At 35.7% G+C, this 19,055-nt stretch overlaps 1 protein-coding gene across 33 annotated transcripts in view; it reads left to right on the plus strand.

The window, feature by feature from the left end:
• The window catches only part of LOC149252728 (kinesin-like protein KIN-7E, chloroplastic), a 370,076-nt gene that overhangs the window by 72,840 nt on the left and 278,181 nt on the right, over positions 1-19,055 (plus strand). For all 33 annotated transcript variants that reach the window (XR_016266978.1, XR_016266981.1, XR_016266983.1 and 30 more), the window contains exons 7-8: positions 10,086-10,145; positions 14,661-14,739. Coding sequence is in view for 9 of the 33 variants with exons in the window: in XM_089459767.1 (XP_089315893.1) it covers positions 10,086-10,145; positions 14,661-14,739 (139 nt within the window). In the remaining 24 variants the exon portion in view is untranslated. The remainder of the gene's footprint in view (positions 1-10,085; positions 10,146-14,660; positions 14,740-19,055) is intronic.

The raw sequence follows: 19,055 nt of genomic DNA on the forward strand, positions 1-19,055 counted from the left end.
TGCGAACACGGATAACACAAGATATGTTCCACCACATCTTCGTGAAGGAGAAAAAACTAACTTGGAAATGCAAAGAATGAAAGAGGGCAAGTGCAAACGTTGTGGCGAAAAATGGGACCCTAAACATAGGTGTGTTAAAGGAAAAGAGACCAAGAACCTGTATAAATGTGAAGCAACTAATGATTCAGACAGTGATGAATCAGACGTAGAAGAAATCGAAGATTCTCCAGAATTCTCTCCAGAACTAGATAACGAGAATATTCCACAAGTGTCATTATCAGCCATGATAGGTATATCGCAACCCTAGACATTAAAGTTAAAAGGACATATCAAGAAGAGCAACGTAATGGTTCTGATCGATACCGGTAGCACCCACAACTTTTTGGACTCAACTATGGCGAAAAGACTCAACATTTTCACATTTCCCATGCCCAACATGAAGGTTATGGTAGCTGATGGTAAGAAAATTGAAAAAGTAGGGAAATGCCATAAAGTCAAATTACAGATTCAAGACTATAATCTAGAATCTCCGTTCTACATTGTACCATTAAGAGTGGATGTGATCCTAAGTATCCAATGGCTTCAAACCCTAGGTACTTACTCTGCCAACCATCAAAAGCAATTTATAAAATTTAAATGGGAAGAAATACGAGTTATATGGGTTCTAGCCACCTGAGAATCAAATTGTATCATCATCTCAGATGATGAAAATGATTTGGAAGGGAGCACTAGCTTATTTAGTACAATGTCATCAATTAGAAATGTTAACTTCAAATCTGGTCAACAAAGAAGCACCGAAGGTCCAAGAGCTAGTTCAAAAGCACGAAAAAGTATTCCAAGATCTTCCAATGGAGTTGCCGCCTAAAAGAGAAATCAAGCATACAATCGAAGTCAAATCAGGATAAAATCCCATCAACATCAAGCCGTATGGAAATCCACATCATCAAAAACCCAAAATTGAAAGATTAGCCCAGGATCTTTTAAAATGTGGCATTATCACAAAAAGTAAAATTTTGTATGCTGTTCCAGTTGTATTAGTTCGAAAGAAAGATGGATCATTCAGATTATGCGTCGATTATAGAGGACTAAACAAAATAACAATTAAAAACAACTTTCTAATACCTTTTAGCGATGAAATGTTGGATGAACTACATGGAGCTAAATACTTCTCAAAATTGGACTTAAGGTCAGGGTATCACCAAATCAGAATAAGGTTGGAAGACATAGCAAAAACGACATTCCGAACACATGAAGGTCATTACAAGTTTAAAGTAATGCCTTTTGGGTTAACCAATGCACCAACAACATTCAAAGCTATTATGAACGAGCTATTTCTTCCATATCTAAGGAAGTTTGTGTTAGTGTTCTTTGATGACATTCTAATTTATAGTAAAACATGGAAGAAGCACCTACAACATTTGGAGCAAGTTATTATTGTATTTTTAGAGCATCAGTTCTATGCCAAGATGCCCAAATGCACTTTTGGGAAGGAGGAAGTAGAGTATCTCAGACATATAATATCCAAGGAAGGAGTAAAAGTAGATTCTAATAAGATCAAGGCTATAAAGGAATGGCCCAACCAAGTTAATATCTCCAAGCTAAGAGGATTTTTATGATTGATCGGGTATTATCGAAGATTTATTAAAAACTATGCCCATATAACCGCACCCCCAACAAACCTTCTAAAGAAGAACTCATTTCGATGGTATGTTGAAGCAGAAAAGTATTTTGAAGACTTGAAGGAAGTTATGTCTAATGCCCTTGTATTGGCAACCCCATATTTCATAAAACCTTTTGTAATTGAGTGTGAGGCTTCAGGTTTTGGTATTGGAGCAGTCTTAATGCAAGATGGTCATCCAATAACATTCGAAAGCAGGAAACTCAATAAGCTAGAACATCTAAATCTACATACAACAAATAAATTCTCGCTATTATGTATGCACTAGCCAAGCGGAGGCAATATCTTTTGGGAAGTAAGTTCTTCGTACGAACAGATCATAACAGTCTCCAGTACCTCATCCAACAAAAAATGTTCTTAGAAGAACAACAAAAGTGGATTGAAAAAATTGCTGCTTTTGACATGGAGATATTACATAAAAGAGGAAAGGACAATGTAGTGGCAAATGCTTTGTCCAGGAAAGACGAAGAACCATCATTACTTGCAGTTTTGGTCATTGTTCCCGAATGGCTTAATGAGATTCGAAGTGAATATGCAAAAGATCCAAAAACCAGTGCCATAATCAATAACCTTCCTCAAAATTCAAAATTTGAATGGAAGAACGATATTCTATGGTACAAAGGAAGAATTTATCTGAATTCAAATTCCAAGTTTAAAGCCAAGATTCTCAAGGAGTCACATGATTCACTGTCAATTGGACATGTAGGGTTCTTTAAAACCTACTATAATGCACGTCAATCGTTCTTTTGGAAGGGAATGAGTAACGATATTCAGAAATATGTAGCAGAATGCGATAAATGCCAGAGGAATAAAAATGAAAATATTATGACACCTAGACTACTTCATCCTTTAAATATCCCGAATCAGAAATGGGAAGAAATATCAATGGACTTTATCGAAGGTTTACCTGTGTCTGAGGGTAAGGATAAAATTCTTGTAGTAGTCGACAGACTCACCAAGTATGCTCACTTTATTGGAATGAGGAAATCAGACTCAGCAAAACAAATCGCTGAGATATTTTGCAAAAATGTTTACAAATTACATGGATTTCCCAAGGTCATTATAGGCGATAGAGATGCCAAATTTAAGGGTAATTTTTGGAAGGAAATTTTCAATCATATAGGAACCTACCTCAACATGAGTTCAACCTACCATCCTCAAACAGATGACCAAACAAGGTTGTCAATAAATGTTTAGAAGCCTACCTACATTGTTATGCCACAAACAAACGAAATAAGTGGGTTGAGTGATTACATCTCGCTAGATGGTGGTACAATTCTACTTACCACACGCCAACGAAAATGACTCCATTTCAAGCTCTGTACGGGTACAAATCTATAAAATGGAAGGACTTTGCTATCATCAAGACGAAACTTCCAGCTGCTAAAAAATAGTTAGAAGAAACCCAAAAAGTCATCTAAACTCTTAAAGAAAATCTAAATAATGTAAGAAATTGTATGAAGCAACAAGCTGATCGAAATAGAACAAAGAGGGAACTTGAAGTTAGAGAATGGGTGTTTGTTAAACTTTCAACCTTACATGCAGTTATCCTTAAAACAAAAGGGAAAAATCAAATTGGCATCAAGGTTTTATGGACTATACCAGATCGACAAAAATATCAACCAAGCAGCATACAGTTTAAGCCTTCCTGATAAAAGTCGCGTTCACAACTTTTTCCATGTAACTTGCCTTAAAAAGGCACTTGGTGTACATCAATCAACACAAACAACACTTTCGACTTTAGATGACAAAGGAAGGGTCATGCTAGAACCAGAAGGCATCATCTCCATCAGGAAAAAGAAGTTGCGATCTCGAGTAATCAAAGAATACCTGATCAAGTGGAAGGACTTACTAGAAGAAGAAGCTTCTTGGGAGACATAAGTGTTTCGCCAACAACACCCATTGTTACGTATGCTTTGAGGACAAAGCATCTTTTCAGGAGGAAGGAAATGTTATGTAAAATTTAATTATCTTTGTAATTATTAGTTAAATTAAGGCAAAGGGCATCATCAACGATCATGCCCATTCACTAAGAGGCAACCGACGCAGTATTTAAGCTAGAGGCTTTCCAGAATTGTATCCATCATCAATTCATTGATAAAATATATATATCGTTTTCTGTTTAATGCTGAGTATTTTTACTCCAAACTCAACGTCCAATTGTAGAAGGGAAGTAGTCCAGCATTTGAGGCCCTAAGGCAATGATTTTTGGCATTTTTGTGCAATTGCAGGTTTATGGAATTTCTTTTAAGGCTTGTAGGCCTAGCCATCTTCCTCCTCTAGCCTAGCCATGGGCCATAGAGGGCTTCTCTAGCCCTCGACCTCCCTCATTGGCCTAGTCGCATGCCTTTAAGAGCCTTAACCGTTGCCATTCGGCCCTTTAGGGGGCCTCGACCTCCCTTCTTTGCCCTTGTTGTGGCCTTTTAAGGGCTTCTTTGGCCCTTGGTCCCCCTTTTCAGCCTTGGCCACAGTCCCTAAAGGGACTTTCCCTTAGCTGCAGGCCCATTTAGGGCCTTCCTTGCCCCACGTTAGCCCTTTGGGGCTTGACGTCAGCACGAAGGGGCTTTTTCTCCTTAGCCATAGGCCTATTAGGCATCTTCCCCCTCATTGCTACCCTTGCTTGGTGCTTCTAGCTTTTCATTTGCCCTTCCTAGCCCTAGTGTTGGGGTTTCCTAATGCTCGCCTATTTTTCTAGCCCTCATTTGGCTATTGTTCTGCATTGATTTAGTTTGTGTTATTATTTCATGTCTAACATTTGGTGTGATTGCAAGTAGTCAAGTTCATTGGGAGCCTATCTAGTCACCTACAAGTCCACTAGGCCTGTTGGTTTGCTCTCTAATCCTTCATTCTTATGACTGTTATTATTTTAAATTCTGAAGCATTTCATGACAACAACATATTTGTAACAACCTATCTCAAATCATGAGTAGCATAGCAATATTAGCATGCATGTGAGGCATGCATATGATAGCTACATATGCATGCATCACATACATTGCACTAGTATATATATCAACTACTCATGAAGAATGTCTAAATATAAGATAAATGAATTAATTATCAAAAGTGCTAATTAAATACCTATGAAAATGTTGAGTTTATTCATAGGTTTACCAGCTTGTATATAACCCAAAATATATATTAAATAAACTAAATCCGTAAACTTTATTATTAAACCTGATATGTTATAAAAATAAAATAATATTTAAATCATTATGACTATATACTATTTTAGTAAATCAAAACACAAACCGTCATAGTTAAAATTGATTCCACCCTATGTTGTAAAGTCATCTGAATCAATTAAATGCAAGAAGCATGATGAGGCAACCACCGTTTAACATAAAGTAATATTCTTTTATAAAGGCGGTGAACAAATGCATAGAGGTGAAGGGACCTCTGCTATTTAAGGGAGGAAGAGGGGTTTGGAAGGGGGAAATGGTTTTAGGAGAAACAAAGGATGAATCCACAGCAGAGAAAGTGAGTGAAGCCTTAATTTTTCTTGAAATTTTTGGGCATGGGGCCGGAGTACTTCAAATTTGAGGTATTCTAGAGCTTTGTATCAAGGTTATGCCCAGTTTGGCAGGGAGGAATTGGTCCTTTTGGTAACGAGAGAAAATTTGGGGCAACAACAGTTCGGGAACAACTTCAAACGAAAGTGTAGGTAAGTACCTGCAAACGAATGGTTGAATTTCAGCTTCTCTGGATATTCTGAGTATAAATTTCATTAAAATTCTGTTAATTTCCCAAATTTAGAGCTTCTGTAAATTGTTAAATTTCAGTTATGAATTCACTTTTAATTTAAATCTCATCATTTTTTTGTTATTGTCTGACACAGGGCATTAAAATATTCAGGTCCTAAACACATTCTATATAAAACTTAAATTCACTAAATAATTCACCTAAGGCAGCAAGAGTTAATCTAATGTGAAATTCATTGCATATAAGTGAATTTTTGTGGACTGTTGGGTTAATTTCCAGAGCTGATATGTTTGCTACAGCCATATAAATTCACCTACAACAGTGGTGAAATGACATAACAGTGGCATAACGGCAAGCTAGTAGTCATATTTCATTATTATTTTATCATTTGCATTAACTAAACTTGCATTACTTGACATATCTTATCATTTCTTGAAGGCTGTCATAATAATTTAAGGTTTGATATATACTGCATAAAGGTTTGATATAAAAATTACAGTGGTGGAAAAAGGTGTTGAAGGTCATCTAATTTCATTTGGCATTTGTTCCTTGCATCTTGTGGATCTTGGATAAGTGTTTTCTAGTAGAATTGGTGCCTATCTTACTCCTGCAATCATTGGTCTCTTGGCTGCCCCATCTTGCGTCATTGGCATCCATTTGCACTCTTGCATAACCATTTCTCTCATTGCATTGACAAACACAAGTATTTTAATTAGATTGATAATTGTTTGATGAGTTGGCTTAAGGAGTAACATTGTGGATTAATGCTCTAGTTTCTCATTGCTATCATTGGTTATTGGACAAGTGAATACATTGCTCTTCATTGATATTGTGGAGATAAATAACTCTTGTGGATTTACAATCTTGTTAATCTAAGTCACTCTTAAAGCACTTAATCAAGTCTAATCATAATTGTGATAAGAGGAATCTTGAAGTAAATCAAATTGTGTTCATAGGGAATTCAATCTTTCTCTTGTGTATCTAATTGGCATATTGGTGTTCCATTGTTATAATTTTGAAGATTTGCTAATTGTGCAAAGAAGCATTGCCCTTTTTATAAGTAATTGTCTATTATTACTCTTGGCAATATTTTCTGGCACCATTTATCTAGTTCATTTGAGCACTTTTCTTTTAGTGAATATTGTCATTATACACTGTTAAGTACTTCATTGTTCTAGATTGAATATCATTGTCTTTAAGTTAAGAACCTTAACAATCTCACCTTAAGATTAATCACTCATATTTTGCACTTGCATCTTAGGCCTAGTTTTGCATTAATTAACTTACTTCCAAGCATAAACTTGGTCTACAGAGAGATAGGCCCTTAATTATTTCACGTAGCTTGTGAAGCTTAGACCCTTTTTAGTGGTTAACATGGTGACCATGCAGTCGTCAGAGCCACAGTGTCTGCAGCATTGGAGATATCAGGTGGTTAGAACTCAAGGGGAGGGATCGTTAATCAAGCCATAGCTTGCTTCCCCTGGGTTTCTCTCTCACAACTTACTCTAGAGACTAGTTTCAACAATTGAGAGGAAAAATTTACCTAGGTAGGCATATAATTTAAAATAAACCAAGATTATACATCTCCCATAGATTTTAGATGTTGCATTCCATATAAGATAGTGAAGCATCCTAAGGCAACAACTGTTCATTCGGTTACTTGGTGAATAACTATGTTACCGGATCCGGCAAGCAGAGGGCCAAGATCCATGGATCTGATCCGGATCCGGATACGGATACACCTGGAAACGTGTGAAATACGACACTGTGGCGGTTCTTCATTTTACGGAAACGGATATCTTGTCCCGAAACGGATCCCGAGACTGTATGTCAGAACCGCCAAAATGAAACAGAAAAAGTTAACACACTTTAGGTTTGCGGTTGCGGTTTTAACTTTTAGGTTAAACAGTGTAAAGTAGGCCCTCTTAGTTGTTGGCAAACAGTGTGTCTCGAACAGAGTAGCCACAAAAGTTAAAACAGTTGAATGTTTTTAACTTTTTATATTGCATTGTTCTTTGAATCGAGTTGCAGGGATTATATACACCGTGACCCCATCCAGCCGCAGGGTAGACAGCGACGCAAACAGCAGCGTAGACAGCCACGACTTCGACCATTCGGCACCACCAACTCGACGACAGACAACGCTTCGACTATTCCTGTTCCTGTTCCATTTGGCAGTGGGCTCAACCGCTCAAGCTTGTCGGCACCACCAACTCGGACGGCTAGACAGGGAAAAAAATCACGATATTTCATATTTGTGTCAATAGATAATAAATAATATGGATAAATGGTTATATATATTATATAGGCTATATATAAATATTATGAAAAAAACATTGCGTACACTATGTTATATACAAAACATTACATACGGTTATCCCTAACCATTTGTTATGAACAAATATTATATACGCTATCCCTAATTTATATATGCTATTAGCCTATTTAATATTTAATATTTATATATACGCTATAAGCCTATATCCAATATCGTATGGAAATCTCAAATCTGAGCGTATATATGATATGTTATTATTTATATAATTTAATAATAATTATTATAAATATAATTATATTATATAATCGTTATTATAAATATCAATGCCATTTTTTTAATTTAAATTGGTAGTGTTTAAATTTTAATATTCAACTATTTAGATTTTAATATTTTATTATGATGTATTTTAATTGTGTATTTAGGTTTATATTTATTTTATTATGAAGTGTTAGAAAATTTCAAAATTATTTGTTAAATTTTAATGCATTTCATTTTTTTATTTTTATCATTTTTTATTTTACTTTTTAATTGTATATTACAAATGTACTATATTGATAATATATTAATATATTATAATTTGAATTTTATATGCAGTTAGGTAACCTATAGTCTATAGACCATTATCATTATGGAACCATCACAACATGAGTAGAGTGAAGGGGTAAATCATCAAAACAGACCCAAAATCTCTTCTATCACATGTTGAACCAGAGTATAAAAAAGGTCCGAGCAGGATGTGGGATATGGAGCCTGAGATCTCTGACTTGAACCTGACACTGAATGCCATGACTCACCTCAACCTACTTGAGGATATTGTTCCACCACCAGTCCAACCTACTGATGCAACTTCCTACATTCCAGGACCCCCATCATCTATTCAATTTCATGATGTAGAGTTGCAATATGCAGAAGATATAGATCCATTTGAGGATATGTAAATGTATTTACTATTATCATTTATGATATTATGATCCTTTTTGTTACTTTGTATGAGGGAGGATGCATCATTTCAGTGTTTCAATCTTCATATTTATCATTCAGTTTTCTAAAAGGGTTTGATGGTTTCATGGAGTATTTGATTTTTTAGCTCTAAAGTATTTTTAAATTTTTTTAAAATATTATTATATTATATTTTTTTTGTGTACGTGATGTATCCTTGCCATATCCGGATCTTAGATTTTCAAAAAACTAGCGGATCCGGATCCGTATCCGTATCCGAATCCTAGTAACATAGGTGAATAATTCAATATAAAGCAAGTATCTAACTCTATTAAGACATTGGTCCTTCACAATAATCTAATTTAATCTCTAAACTTGCTAAATTAACCAAGTTTCTAGGCCATTCAGTTGTGCCTTCCTGACTTATCAGTTCCCGACGGGTCTTGCATCTTCACATTTCATAGGGACTACCCTCCACAACCTGCTGTAGGGAGACAACTAGAACAAAGAGTCTTGGGATCAGAGTGACAACCCCCTTCTTGAGCGTTTTCGCACCTAGCCTGTATAGTTTGTATGACAACACCTCTCAAACTCAGTTCTGGATGGTCTTTCCTTCCATGAGCTCCAATTAAGAAGCAAAAGGAAAAAACATTCTCAAGTTGCTTCATGTTGTACCTATTGACTACAATTGTTAAAGACCCATTACTAATTAATAGTGGGATGTACTACCATTAATAGCAGGCTGAGAAGCTAAAGTGAAGACTGCTGTGCAAGAAATACAATGGGCTGCACTGCATTAAATATCATGCATTGAATGGAGCAGCCGCCCTTGCATTTATGAAGGTCCAAAACTAGGCTTTATTGGGATACTTTGGGGATGGAATTACTATAATTTAGTCAGTGCATTTATCTTTTTAATTGAAATAGGGTTTTGCATCTCTAATGGAAAGGAAAGTGATGGTGGAATTGATTACCATCTTCCATATCTGTTGCTTTGTAGCATCCTCAATGTTAAGAATGAACACTTGAACACAACTAATTTAATGAATGTTATAGATAATAGTGTTGTGAAAATATTTAAAACTAGGCTTTATTGGGATACTTTGGGTATGGAATTTCTAAAATTTAGTCAGTGCATTTATGTTTTTGATTTGAAATAGGATGTTGTATCTCTAATGGAAAGGCAAGTGATGGTGGAATTGGTTAACATCTTCCATATCTCTTTCTTTGTGTCATCCCCAATGTTAAGAACGAAGACATCTTAATGAAGATATAGATAGTAGGGTTGTGAAACTACTTGGTTTATTATGTTTTGTTAGGGATATTAATGGGATAAGTTTTGAAGGCATGGTCATTGTATGAAGAGCAAATGTTATTTTTTTTTTGTATTGATATCAATTAGTATGTTGTTTTCATCAACAGTAGCTACTTTCTACTAGTGAATGTTGTAATTAGATTTTGACGTTGGTATTTGATTTTTCTGTGCAGGTTATTAATGACTTGTTAGACCCTGCAGGGCAAAACCTAAGAATAAGGGAAGATGCTCAGGTCTGAGCTCAATCTATGATGCTGTTTGGTCCCTACCTAATATTTCTGTGTTTTATGACGATAATGCTATAACATTAGTTTTGTAGCCAGTTGCAGGTTTCTTTTATGCCATATGCATAGTACAACTGTACTACGTAGCACTTTGTACACATTACTAGAAAGCTGGTACTTGTTTGCACTATTGAAATAATAAAATCGATCATTGTGCTCAAATATTTTCTTTTGAAATTTGAATTGTCATAAGCTTTCTTTGATTTGTGTAGGTGTCAAAATTCTAGGCATGTTTTCAAGGCTTGAAACTTGGCAGCTGTTTTCATATTGTGATAAATGTGGCATTCTGAATGGCAACTATATTAGGCACGCACACAACATTTTTGATAACTATTTTTGTAAATTTTTTGTAGAGCAGAAGAAACTGTTACACATGGTTTTTCATATCTCTCTTTGAAGTTTTGTTATCAATGTATGTGAAGCTTAGGATATGATTCTGTAGATTACCCCAGTAGATTCACATAAATACATAGAACAATGCTTCCTAATTTTTTTCTCTGATACCATTATGCAAAACCCTCAAGGCCTCTCACTAAGCAACCTTGTAACAAATGAGCTTTGATACTGCTTCGTGATGTCCCCAAGTTGACAAAATACGCATGGACAGCTTTAATACTAACTTTAATAATAATGCAAATCTAAGTTATGCATGCAAGATCATGGGAATTTTAAACTATCAAAAACTTATTGACGGAATAAACCTGAATGAGCATTGTGCAATGAGATATTTCATCTTTCACAATGGAGAGAACTAACAACACAGAAAATTAGCCCATGCTTTGAACACTTCTTTATTTTAACCAGGAAAAGCTATGGAATAGATTGCTAAGAGACGAGTTTACTACATGGCCATAGACATTGTTACATGAATGGTGCCTTGTGCGAGGAAAAAATGATATGACAAGTGAGCCATTGTCGCAGGAGTTATTCTTTCTCAAATCAAGTATATTGGATGACCAAGACATTTGACCATGGAAAGGCAATGCCAACCCGATGCTATATTGATGGTTCCAACCATATCATGATAAGAGATATAGAAACTCAAGACTTGTGCAAAAGATGGCACTTCTTTTACAAGCATAAAGTTAAAGGTCTTCTTGTTAGTTTCAATAGGTTCAGCTAGAGAGCTACAATGCCTTCTTACCAGTGTTGCGGGGGAGCGCCCCCCCCCCCTCGCTCCCGCTCCCGATCCGCGCTCCGGGCGGGAGCGGGTCGGGAGCGCGCTCCCTAAAAAAAATTTCGCTCCCTGCCTTTTCGGGAGCGTTTTCGGGAGCGTTTTGCCTTTTTTGCATTTTTTTTTTTGTAGTAATGTTCGAAATGCAATTTTTTTTGAAAGAAACAAATAGTTTTTGAGTGGGGCAACTTAATGATCAAGTCTAGGCCCTAGTATTGATATGCTATTCATGGTAATGTTAAATTCTTAAAGTAAAAGTGACATTTTCTTTAATTTTCATTTTCATCCTTTTACTTAAATTTTTAACATTACCATGAAATGACTCAGGATGTTTGAGAGTGGTTTCGTCCTCATTGGATTTCATATGGAGAAAGTAGAATTTTAGATTTCATTCAAAATCCAGCAGACTTATCAGTTTTTCAGGATTTCAGGATTGGGGGATTGCAATGTTTCCATTGAATTTTGTCATGTATTAGGGTATGGAACTCATATTTAATCAAGAGTACCAATTCCTCTATGTACCTTGATGTTAGTGACATTGGTTGTCGAACTCCTCTATCATGACCCTTCTAAAAATGTACGCATCACTCAAACAAAATCTTGACTTGACATGCTATGATTTTTCTATCTTATGTTAATGCTTAGAGGGTGATATTAATGACAAAGATCCCTATACAGATACAAAGGTAATGACAAAGATACCTCTAGATATTAATGCTTGGAGGGTGATATTAATGACAAAGATCATGATTTTGCAACAAGACTAAAAAATTAGACATTTCTCGTGGTGGCAAGAGGCCCAAGCATAAGAAATAGATAATAGATTTACTTCTCTTCTCTAGTTTCTAGTAGCTTTTATAACTATTGACTCTTTCATATTTATTATGATATTTTTTTAAACAATATATGACAATTTAAGCTTGAAGTTGGCAATTATAACTCATTAGTAATGAATTATGAATATGATGCTTCATGAAAGTTGAAAGTTGTTTCATTTCGTTTCATTTTATAACATTTCATTTCATGTTAGATATTATTTGTTGTAATGGTTACACTTAGCTTACAAGTACAACTTTGGTGATCAATGATGATAAATGTTATATATTGAATTTTGAAAGCTTGAAACTTTAAGATTGATGAATCATGAGACTCAATATGTTGTATGTTACTATGTTACTAACTTGCGGACGTGGTTGATGAAGATTATAACTTCTAGATGATTGTTGTTATATGGTTCAATCTATGCTTTTTTATGTTTTTTATATCTAATTCATCATTCTACATGTTTTTGTTGACATATATGTATCAAAAATTAAAAAATATAAAAAATATATATATTTTTAAAAAATCGCTCCGGGATTCGCTCCCAAACCGGGAGCTTCTGAAAATGGTCGCTCCCGCTCCCGCTTCCGCTCCCGCTCCCCGCTCCCGCTTCCGCTCCCGCTCCCCGCTTCCGCTCCCGCTCCCAAGTAACATTGCTTCTTACTAACACCAACCAGATCAAGGAGAATGATACTATGGAAATACTTCAGTAACAAGGATACTTGCATCCATCTTTTAGTGTAATCTCTTTGTAGATACAGAAACAACCATATGCTGTGCTTAGATTCATAGACAAGGAATGTATGGGAGACTTTTTAGCTTGAGAGATCAATGAACTGAATCTCAACAGATAACAGATGGGATGAAGCTAAGAAATGTTGAAAAATGGTAGAAGTTAGAAAGAATTGAACATGTAAAAGCCTAAACCCATTTGAATTTGTTTAATATATGAAATAATCCACTTAGGAATTCCAAAAATTGTTTCTAACAAGTCTGGAAAACAGTTTTGGTGTATGAAATGATGCCTTTGGATGTCGGAAATGACATTCCAGGCTTTTCAAAAAGTCATGAACAGTGTGACCATTTCTGACCATTTCGTATCCTTTCTGCCTATCTATTCGCTTTGAGTTGAAAATTTAAAAACCAAAGAAGTGTTCCCGAGCCTTACCCTACTCTAATAACATCAAAGAAACATTTTTAAAGCATTAAAAGCTCAAAAGCAAATGAAATCACATCTCATTACACGTGAAGGGAAAAGCCAACGATCCAACAATGAAAAGAGCACTTGGCAATATTTTCTATCATCAAAGGAATCAATTTTCACAAAAGAGAAGAGATCACTGATTTCTCATCAATCTACAGGGGTAATTTCTAATCATTCTATGGGGCAATTTTTCAAATAACAGAGTTTTGAGTGGACAACGACATTTTTCCATTGCATAACAATTACCTTAGAGGATATTTTGAGGATTAAAGTTGGAATTATAGCATAAACCTCTCAAAGTATTGGAAGATTTCATGTATCAGCTTATTGAGGAGCTGTAGGAAAATTATCCTTTTAAACATATGTTGGTATGATTTCTCATATCTGATCCTAAAGCCTTGACTTGAGTCTTATATGAAGAAAAAGGACAAGGATATGGATAGTTGTGAAAATGGCAAGGAAATTGGCATCAGTGAGTGGATGTGTATTTATATGATCAACCACATTAGCAAGTTGCTTCAGAACCTTCTAAAACATTCTTCTCTCCAGATTCTGAAAAGCTTAGACACTTTTGTCATACTCGAAAATCGACATTTAATTGAAAGAAAGAAATTTTGGATCTCTAAGCTGGAACATCTATGGTCACGTTGAATTCAAATTTTTGGTAAATGGCTGGTGCCCAGCGGCCAGATGGATGGGGCATAAAGTTTGAATGGTGTGATTTGCAAGATTATTTCATGTCTGGTCTGTTGATTAATGACAAATGCAACCATTTCATTCCTTTGAGAGCATTCTAGTTTGCCAACTAGAAAGTAGCTGGACAGAATCATTAGGATAAACTTGAAATCATAGATCTGTAATGCATGCTTGAGTCATTTTTTGCTTGGCTTTATTGAGAAGTCGATCTTTGGCTTTGTTCTTTCTAAATAAAAGTTGTATATGCACCAAGTAGTCCAAAGCCAGAGTTTGCATGGAGAATATTCTCCTGAGGTCTTAACTATGATGCTGTAGCCTCCAATTACATGTTTAAGTAGCATACAAGGGTACAATTATTAGTGTAAGATTATGTTGGATTATCTAATTCTCAAGTCTTCGCGTTTTTTGTCTGCTTTAGAATAGAGATATTAGTACCTTCTTGCATTTTGTGGACAAACTATGAAGTTACAAGGAGTGCCATTAGTCTCCCAGTGATTCCTAATTGGTATACTGAAACAATCTTTAATTTTTTTCATTTATGTAATTTTGAGATTGTACCTTATTGCAGGGAACATTTGTTGAGGGTATAAAAGAAGAGGTTGTTTTGTCACCAGCTCATGCATTGTCACTGATAGCAGCTGGAGAAGGTAATAACTGGAATCATTTTAATCATTACTAATGGGTGGGGTTCTTTGCTTTTATTTGTTTGAAGATTTTTATAATATAGATTCTCGTGTATGCTCCTCTGATTTGTCAATCTTTATGTATGACAGTTTTCTCTAGGAAATGGATAGTAATTTTTGTCTGTTGTACACATATTTTCTTTGTTCCTTGGTAATTGTAGCCAATCTTGCTCACTTTTGCTGAACTTAGTGGTGTGATTAATTTTATTTGAAGGGAATGTAGTTGCTACACCTTGGCGAGTTAACTACATAATGAGCTCAAGGTGGTATGTTACATACTGATAATTAAATACACAAAACACAAAGATATCACAGAAGTTGCTTTCCTTTGTCTCAATTTCTACATAATTAAATTTACATCAAAAAGGTTTACAAACTTGTGGATAAATTCTTCTTTGATTCAAAGGTGATGTAATCTATTTCTCAATATCATTCATACACATATATAAATAGATAAGGCAGATCTAGAGATGCTCATTTCAGTCGATAGACTGGCTAACTTGGCTAATACAATTGCTATAATATCATATTTATTTTCATTGATAGTTACAGGTTAGTGTTTGTGAGTGTATGTTTAATGCAAGTATATTGTCAAGTCCTTATTGAAATAGTTGTGCGGGAAGGTTACTACCACTCTACTAGCTACTAATTCCTTTGTTCTATAATTGTGGATATTTTACTATTTGCATTTGATTTTTATTGCCACAAGTATTAGGATGGTCGTTTCCCAAATCCTACACAATCGCAGCTGATGCTCTAGGTGCCTTGTGCGAGGCAGCGAGACTGCATGGAAATATCATATCTATCTTCTTACTAAATGCTAAGCAACTCCTTAAGGTCCACTTTGTAGACGACTCAATTTTAGCACCTGATTTGACACAACAATCTGTGGACGGCATTATGTTATATATCCGTATTGTTGTGGAGGGTGCTAGATACTGTAATGATGATTTCTTTAATATTATAATATATATTAATTAATAATATAATACAGTAGTAAGTAATAAATAACATTTATATTATATGTAATTATAAATTAGGTGACCGGTTCCTAGTCTCCTATATATATATATATAACACAATCTTGTGTAATTGTTGACACACTGAAATAATACATCTCTCTTATTCATTCATATTCTTTCGCCAATCTCATATTCTCAATAGTTTAACATGGTATCAAAGTAATCTTGTACAACAATTGAATTAATTGTAGTATGGTAAGGCAGTGTAATCTTGTACAATGGTTGAATTAATTGTAGTATGACATTGAGCATTGAAATTAATTTGATGACGAAATGCACGACATACCAAATTTTTGTGACAACAGCAATCAATGTCTCAAAACTTCATACAACAGCTTAACAAAAACCGTACAGAACACAACATGACACATCAAATTAATTTTTGAATTTTATGTGCGTAATTGTACAACTAACACATTTAATTAAATTGAAAACAACAACATTTAATTAATTTTGTATGGCGGAGGTGTGTACCAATGTTTTAAAACTCCGACTCCGACTCGGAAACGGCCGAGGGTTGACTCCGACTCGGTATCGACTCGGCCGGTTTGATTTCAATGACTCGGTCGTTGTAAAAAATACATTAAATATTTATTTTTTTATTAAAAAACATAATTTTAAAGATTTTCATTCATGTTTCCAAACACAAAGCTTTAGAATATAGATAGAAGACAACATATGATCAAAGTAGGCTCATGAATATATCCATTATATCAAAATGGCACCCAGTGCACTGTCCAATACATACATGATGATGATATAGAGATCAAAACAAAAACACATAACCAAGGAGGCTAGAAATGGCCTCTACAACAAAAGTAAACTGTGAAACATCACTAGTCACCACTGACCAGTACTACTGGCTACTGCTAGAGGAGCCAACATCATCTGGCTCAACCTCTGAATCAGAGTCAGATAGGGAAACCCATGGCTCCTCCTCCTCATCATCTCCAACTGCAACTGTAGAAGTGGTAGCACTAGCAAGCTGTGCAGCAGAAATAGACGAGATATGCGCTTCCGTCGTGGCTGAGCAGAGGAAGCGCTTGCAACTGGAGGACTTGGGGCTGGGCCTGAGGCTGGTACAAGTGGATCTGCATTCAACTGAACATTTTGTTCAAGTGATGCCACTGTTTGTAAATCCAAATCAAGATCCTCATCAGAATCAAACTCTGCTGGATGACTCTCCACTACCCAATCTGATGTTGGATCAATATCTTCCAACACAATGGGATCTGAATCAAGGGTTTTGTTCAGTAATTGGTTGCATCTGAGCCAGAGGTTGTATTGGACATAGACTAGATCATTTAACCGTTTTTGATCCAAACAATTTCTCTTCTTCATGTGAATCCTCTCAAGGATAGACAAATTGCTCTCACACCCAGTAGCATTGCAAGTTTGACTCAAAATACGAATTGCAAACTTTTGCAATTGAGTACAATGGCTACCAAAAGCCTCCCACCATTGTGCTGCAAAAAACATAGTAGTGTAATGAATTAGCTTAAAAAATTATATCCAACTTTCAAATTATAAACAATTTAACAAAATAAGTATTAAGAATTTGAAAATTGAAATTTTTCTTTATCTGGCTCATCTACTTCCCTTGCAATCTTTGCTAGGTTCTTCCCAAAGGTACCTGTGGCTTTGCTGAAGGTTGTGATCTGTCGGTGTATCTCCAGCTGATCACACTCCAATGGGATCATGTGATCAATGTAGTCAATCAATCCATCTCTAACCTCCCCACTCAAAGCTCCTATCGCCTGAGCTTTATAATGATACAGGGGGTTCGAAAAATACCTAGCTGCATGTATAGGGTGATGGAGTTGATTGTTCCATCTTTCATCAATGATTGCCCAAATGGGCCTACACTTAGTCACTTTATCCTTGTATGCCCTCTTTATTTGCTCCTTTGCTTGATCCATAGCCTCATAAATGAAGCCCATAGCCAATCTTTCTGCATCCACCAACCGCAACACCTTAACCAGTGGCTCAACAACCTTCACAATCTTGGCTGCCTTTCTCCAAAATATTTCTTCATTAACTTTCTTTTTCAATTCTTTGCCTTCTTGTTTGAGAGACCACTGGCTTTGATTCCATTCATCATTGGAAAATATTTTTTGCAAGTTTCTATGTTGTGAAAGCAGAGATTGCAATGTCAAAAAATGAGTAGCAAATCTAGTGATTGCAGGCCTAATAATATCCCTGCCCCCTGCGTGTCTCCTCATAAGGCTCAAAATCCATGAATGATTGTAGATAAATTTTGTTATGCTTTTGCCATGATCTACAGTGTTTTTGACCCAATCTATTTTGCCAATATCCTCAAGCATGAGGTCTGTGCAATGTGCAGCACATGTGGTCCAAAAGATGGTTTTGTGTTTTTCCTCTAACAGTTTACCAGCAAGAACATAGTTAGAGGCATTATCTGTGATGACTTGAACAACATTAGCCACCCCCACCTCCTCAACAACCTCACCCAATAGCTGAAACAACAATTGTCCATCTTTCACCTTATCAGATGCATCAACTGATTTTAGAAACATGGTTCCCTATGGGCAGAAGATAAGAAAGATTATGAAGGTACGGTTCCTTTGATCAATCCATCCATCTGACATGATGGTACATCCTGTTCTTGCCCATGGGTCTTTGAAATCTTTTAAATACTCATTAATGGAGGAAATTTCTTTTTGCAAATGATACCCCTTTATCTCATGCATAGTAGGGCCTTTGAAAGGCTTTTCCAGTAGCAAATATGGCATCAAACATAGGCTCATAATATGGTGAACGGGAAGCATTGAAGGGGATATTAACATCATACCACTATCTACATATGTAATCACAAGCAGTCTCCCTCAATTCTTTCTTCCAATGGTCATCTAAAGTGGGCTACAAAGTTCTACTAGCTTCAAGACCATGTGCATTTGATGGAGAGGAGGGTGTGACAGTGAAATAACTTTTGATATTCATATCACCCTTCTTTTTCATTTTACCCTTACCCTTTTCTTGAATAAACTCCAAAGAGTGAGGAACATATTGGAAGGGGTTGGATGCATCAGTACAAGGGATAGAAAAAGAACCCTCAAAATCAAAATAGGGGTTGGTAGCCATCATTTTTTGTTTACTCCTCTTCCTCCCAATTTTAGCTTCTATTTCTTTTTTCCTAGCCTTTTCTTCTTTAAACTTCTCAAAGCTATTTAACAACTCCTTCTTAATCTCCCCAATTTGTGGTGATTCACATGGAGTAATTTGGCCTCTAATCCCTGC

This window comes from Pinus tabuliformis, chromosome 7 (genome assembly GCF_031772625.1).
Source record: "Pinus tabuliformis cultivar Carrire ecotype Pingquan chromosome 7, CPIR1, whole genome shotgun sequence".
In the NCBI taxonomy this organism is placed as follows: Eukaryota; Viridiplantae; Streptophyta; class Pinopsida; order Pinales; family Pinaceae; genus Pinus; species Pinus tabuliformis.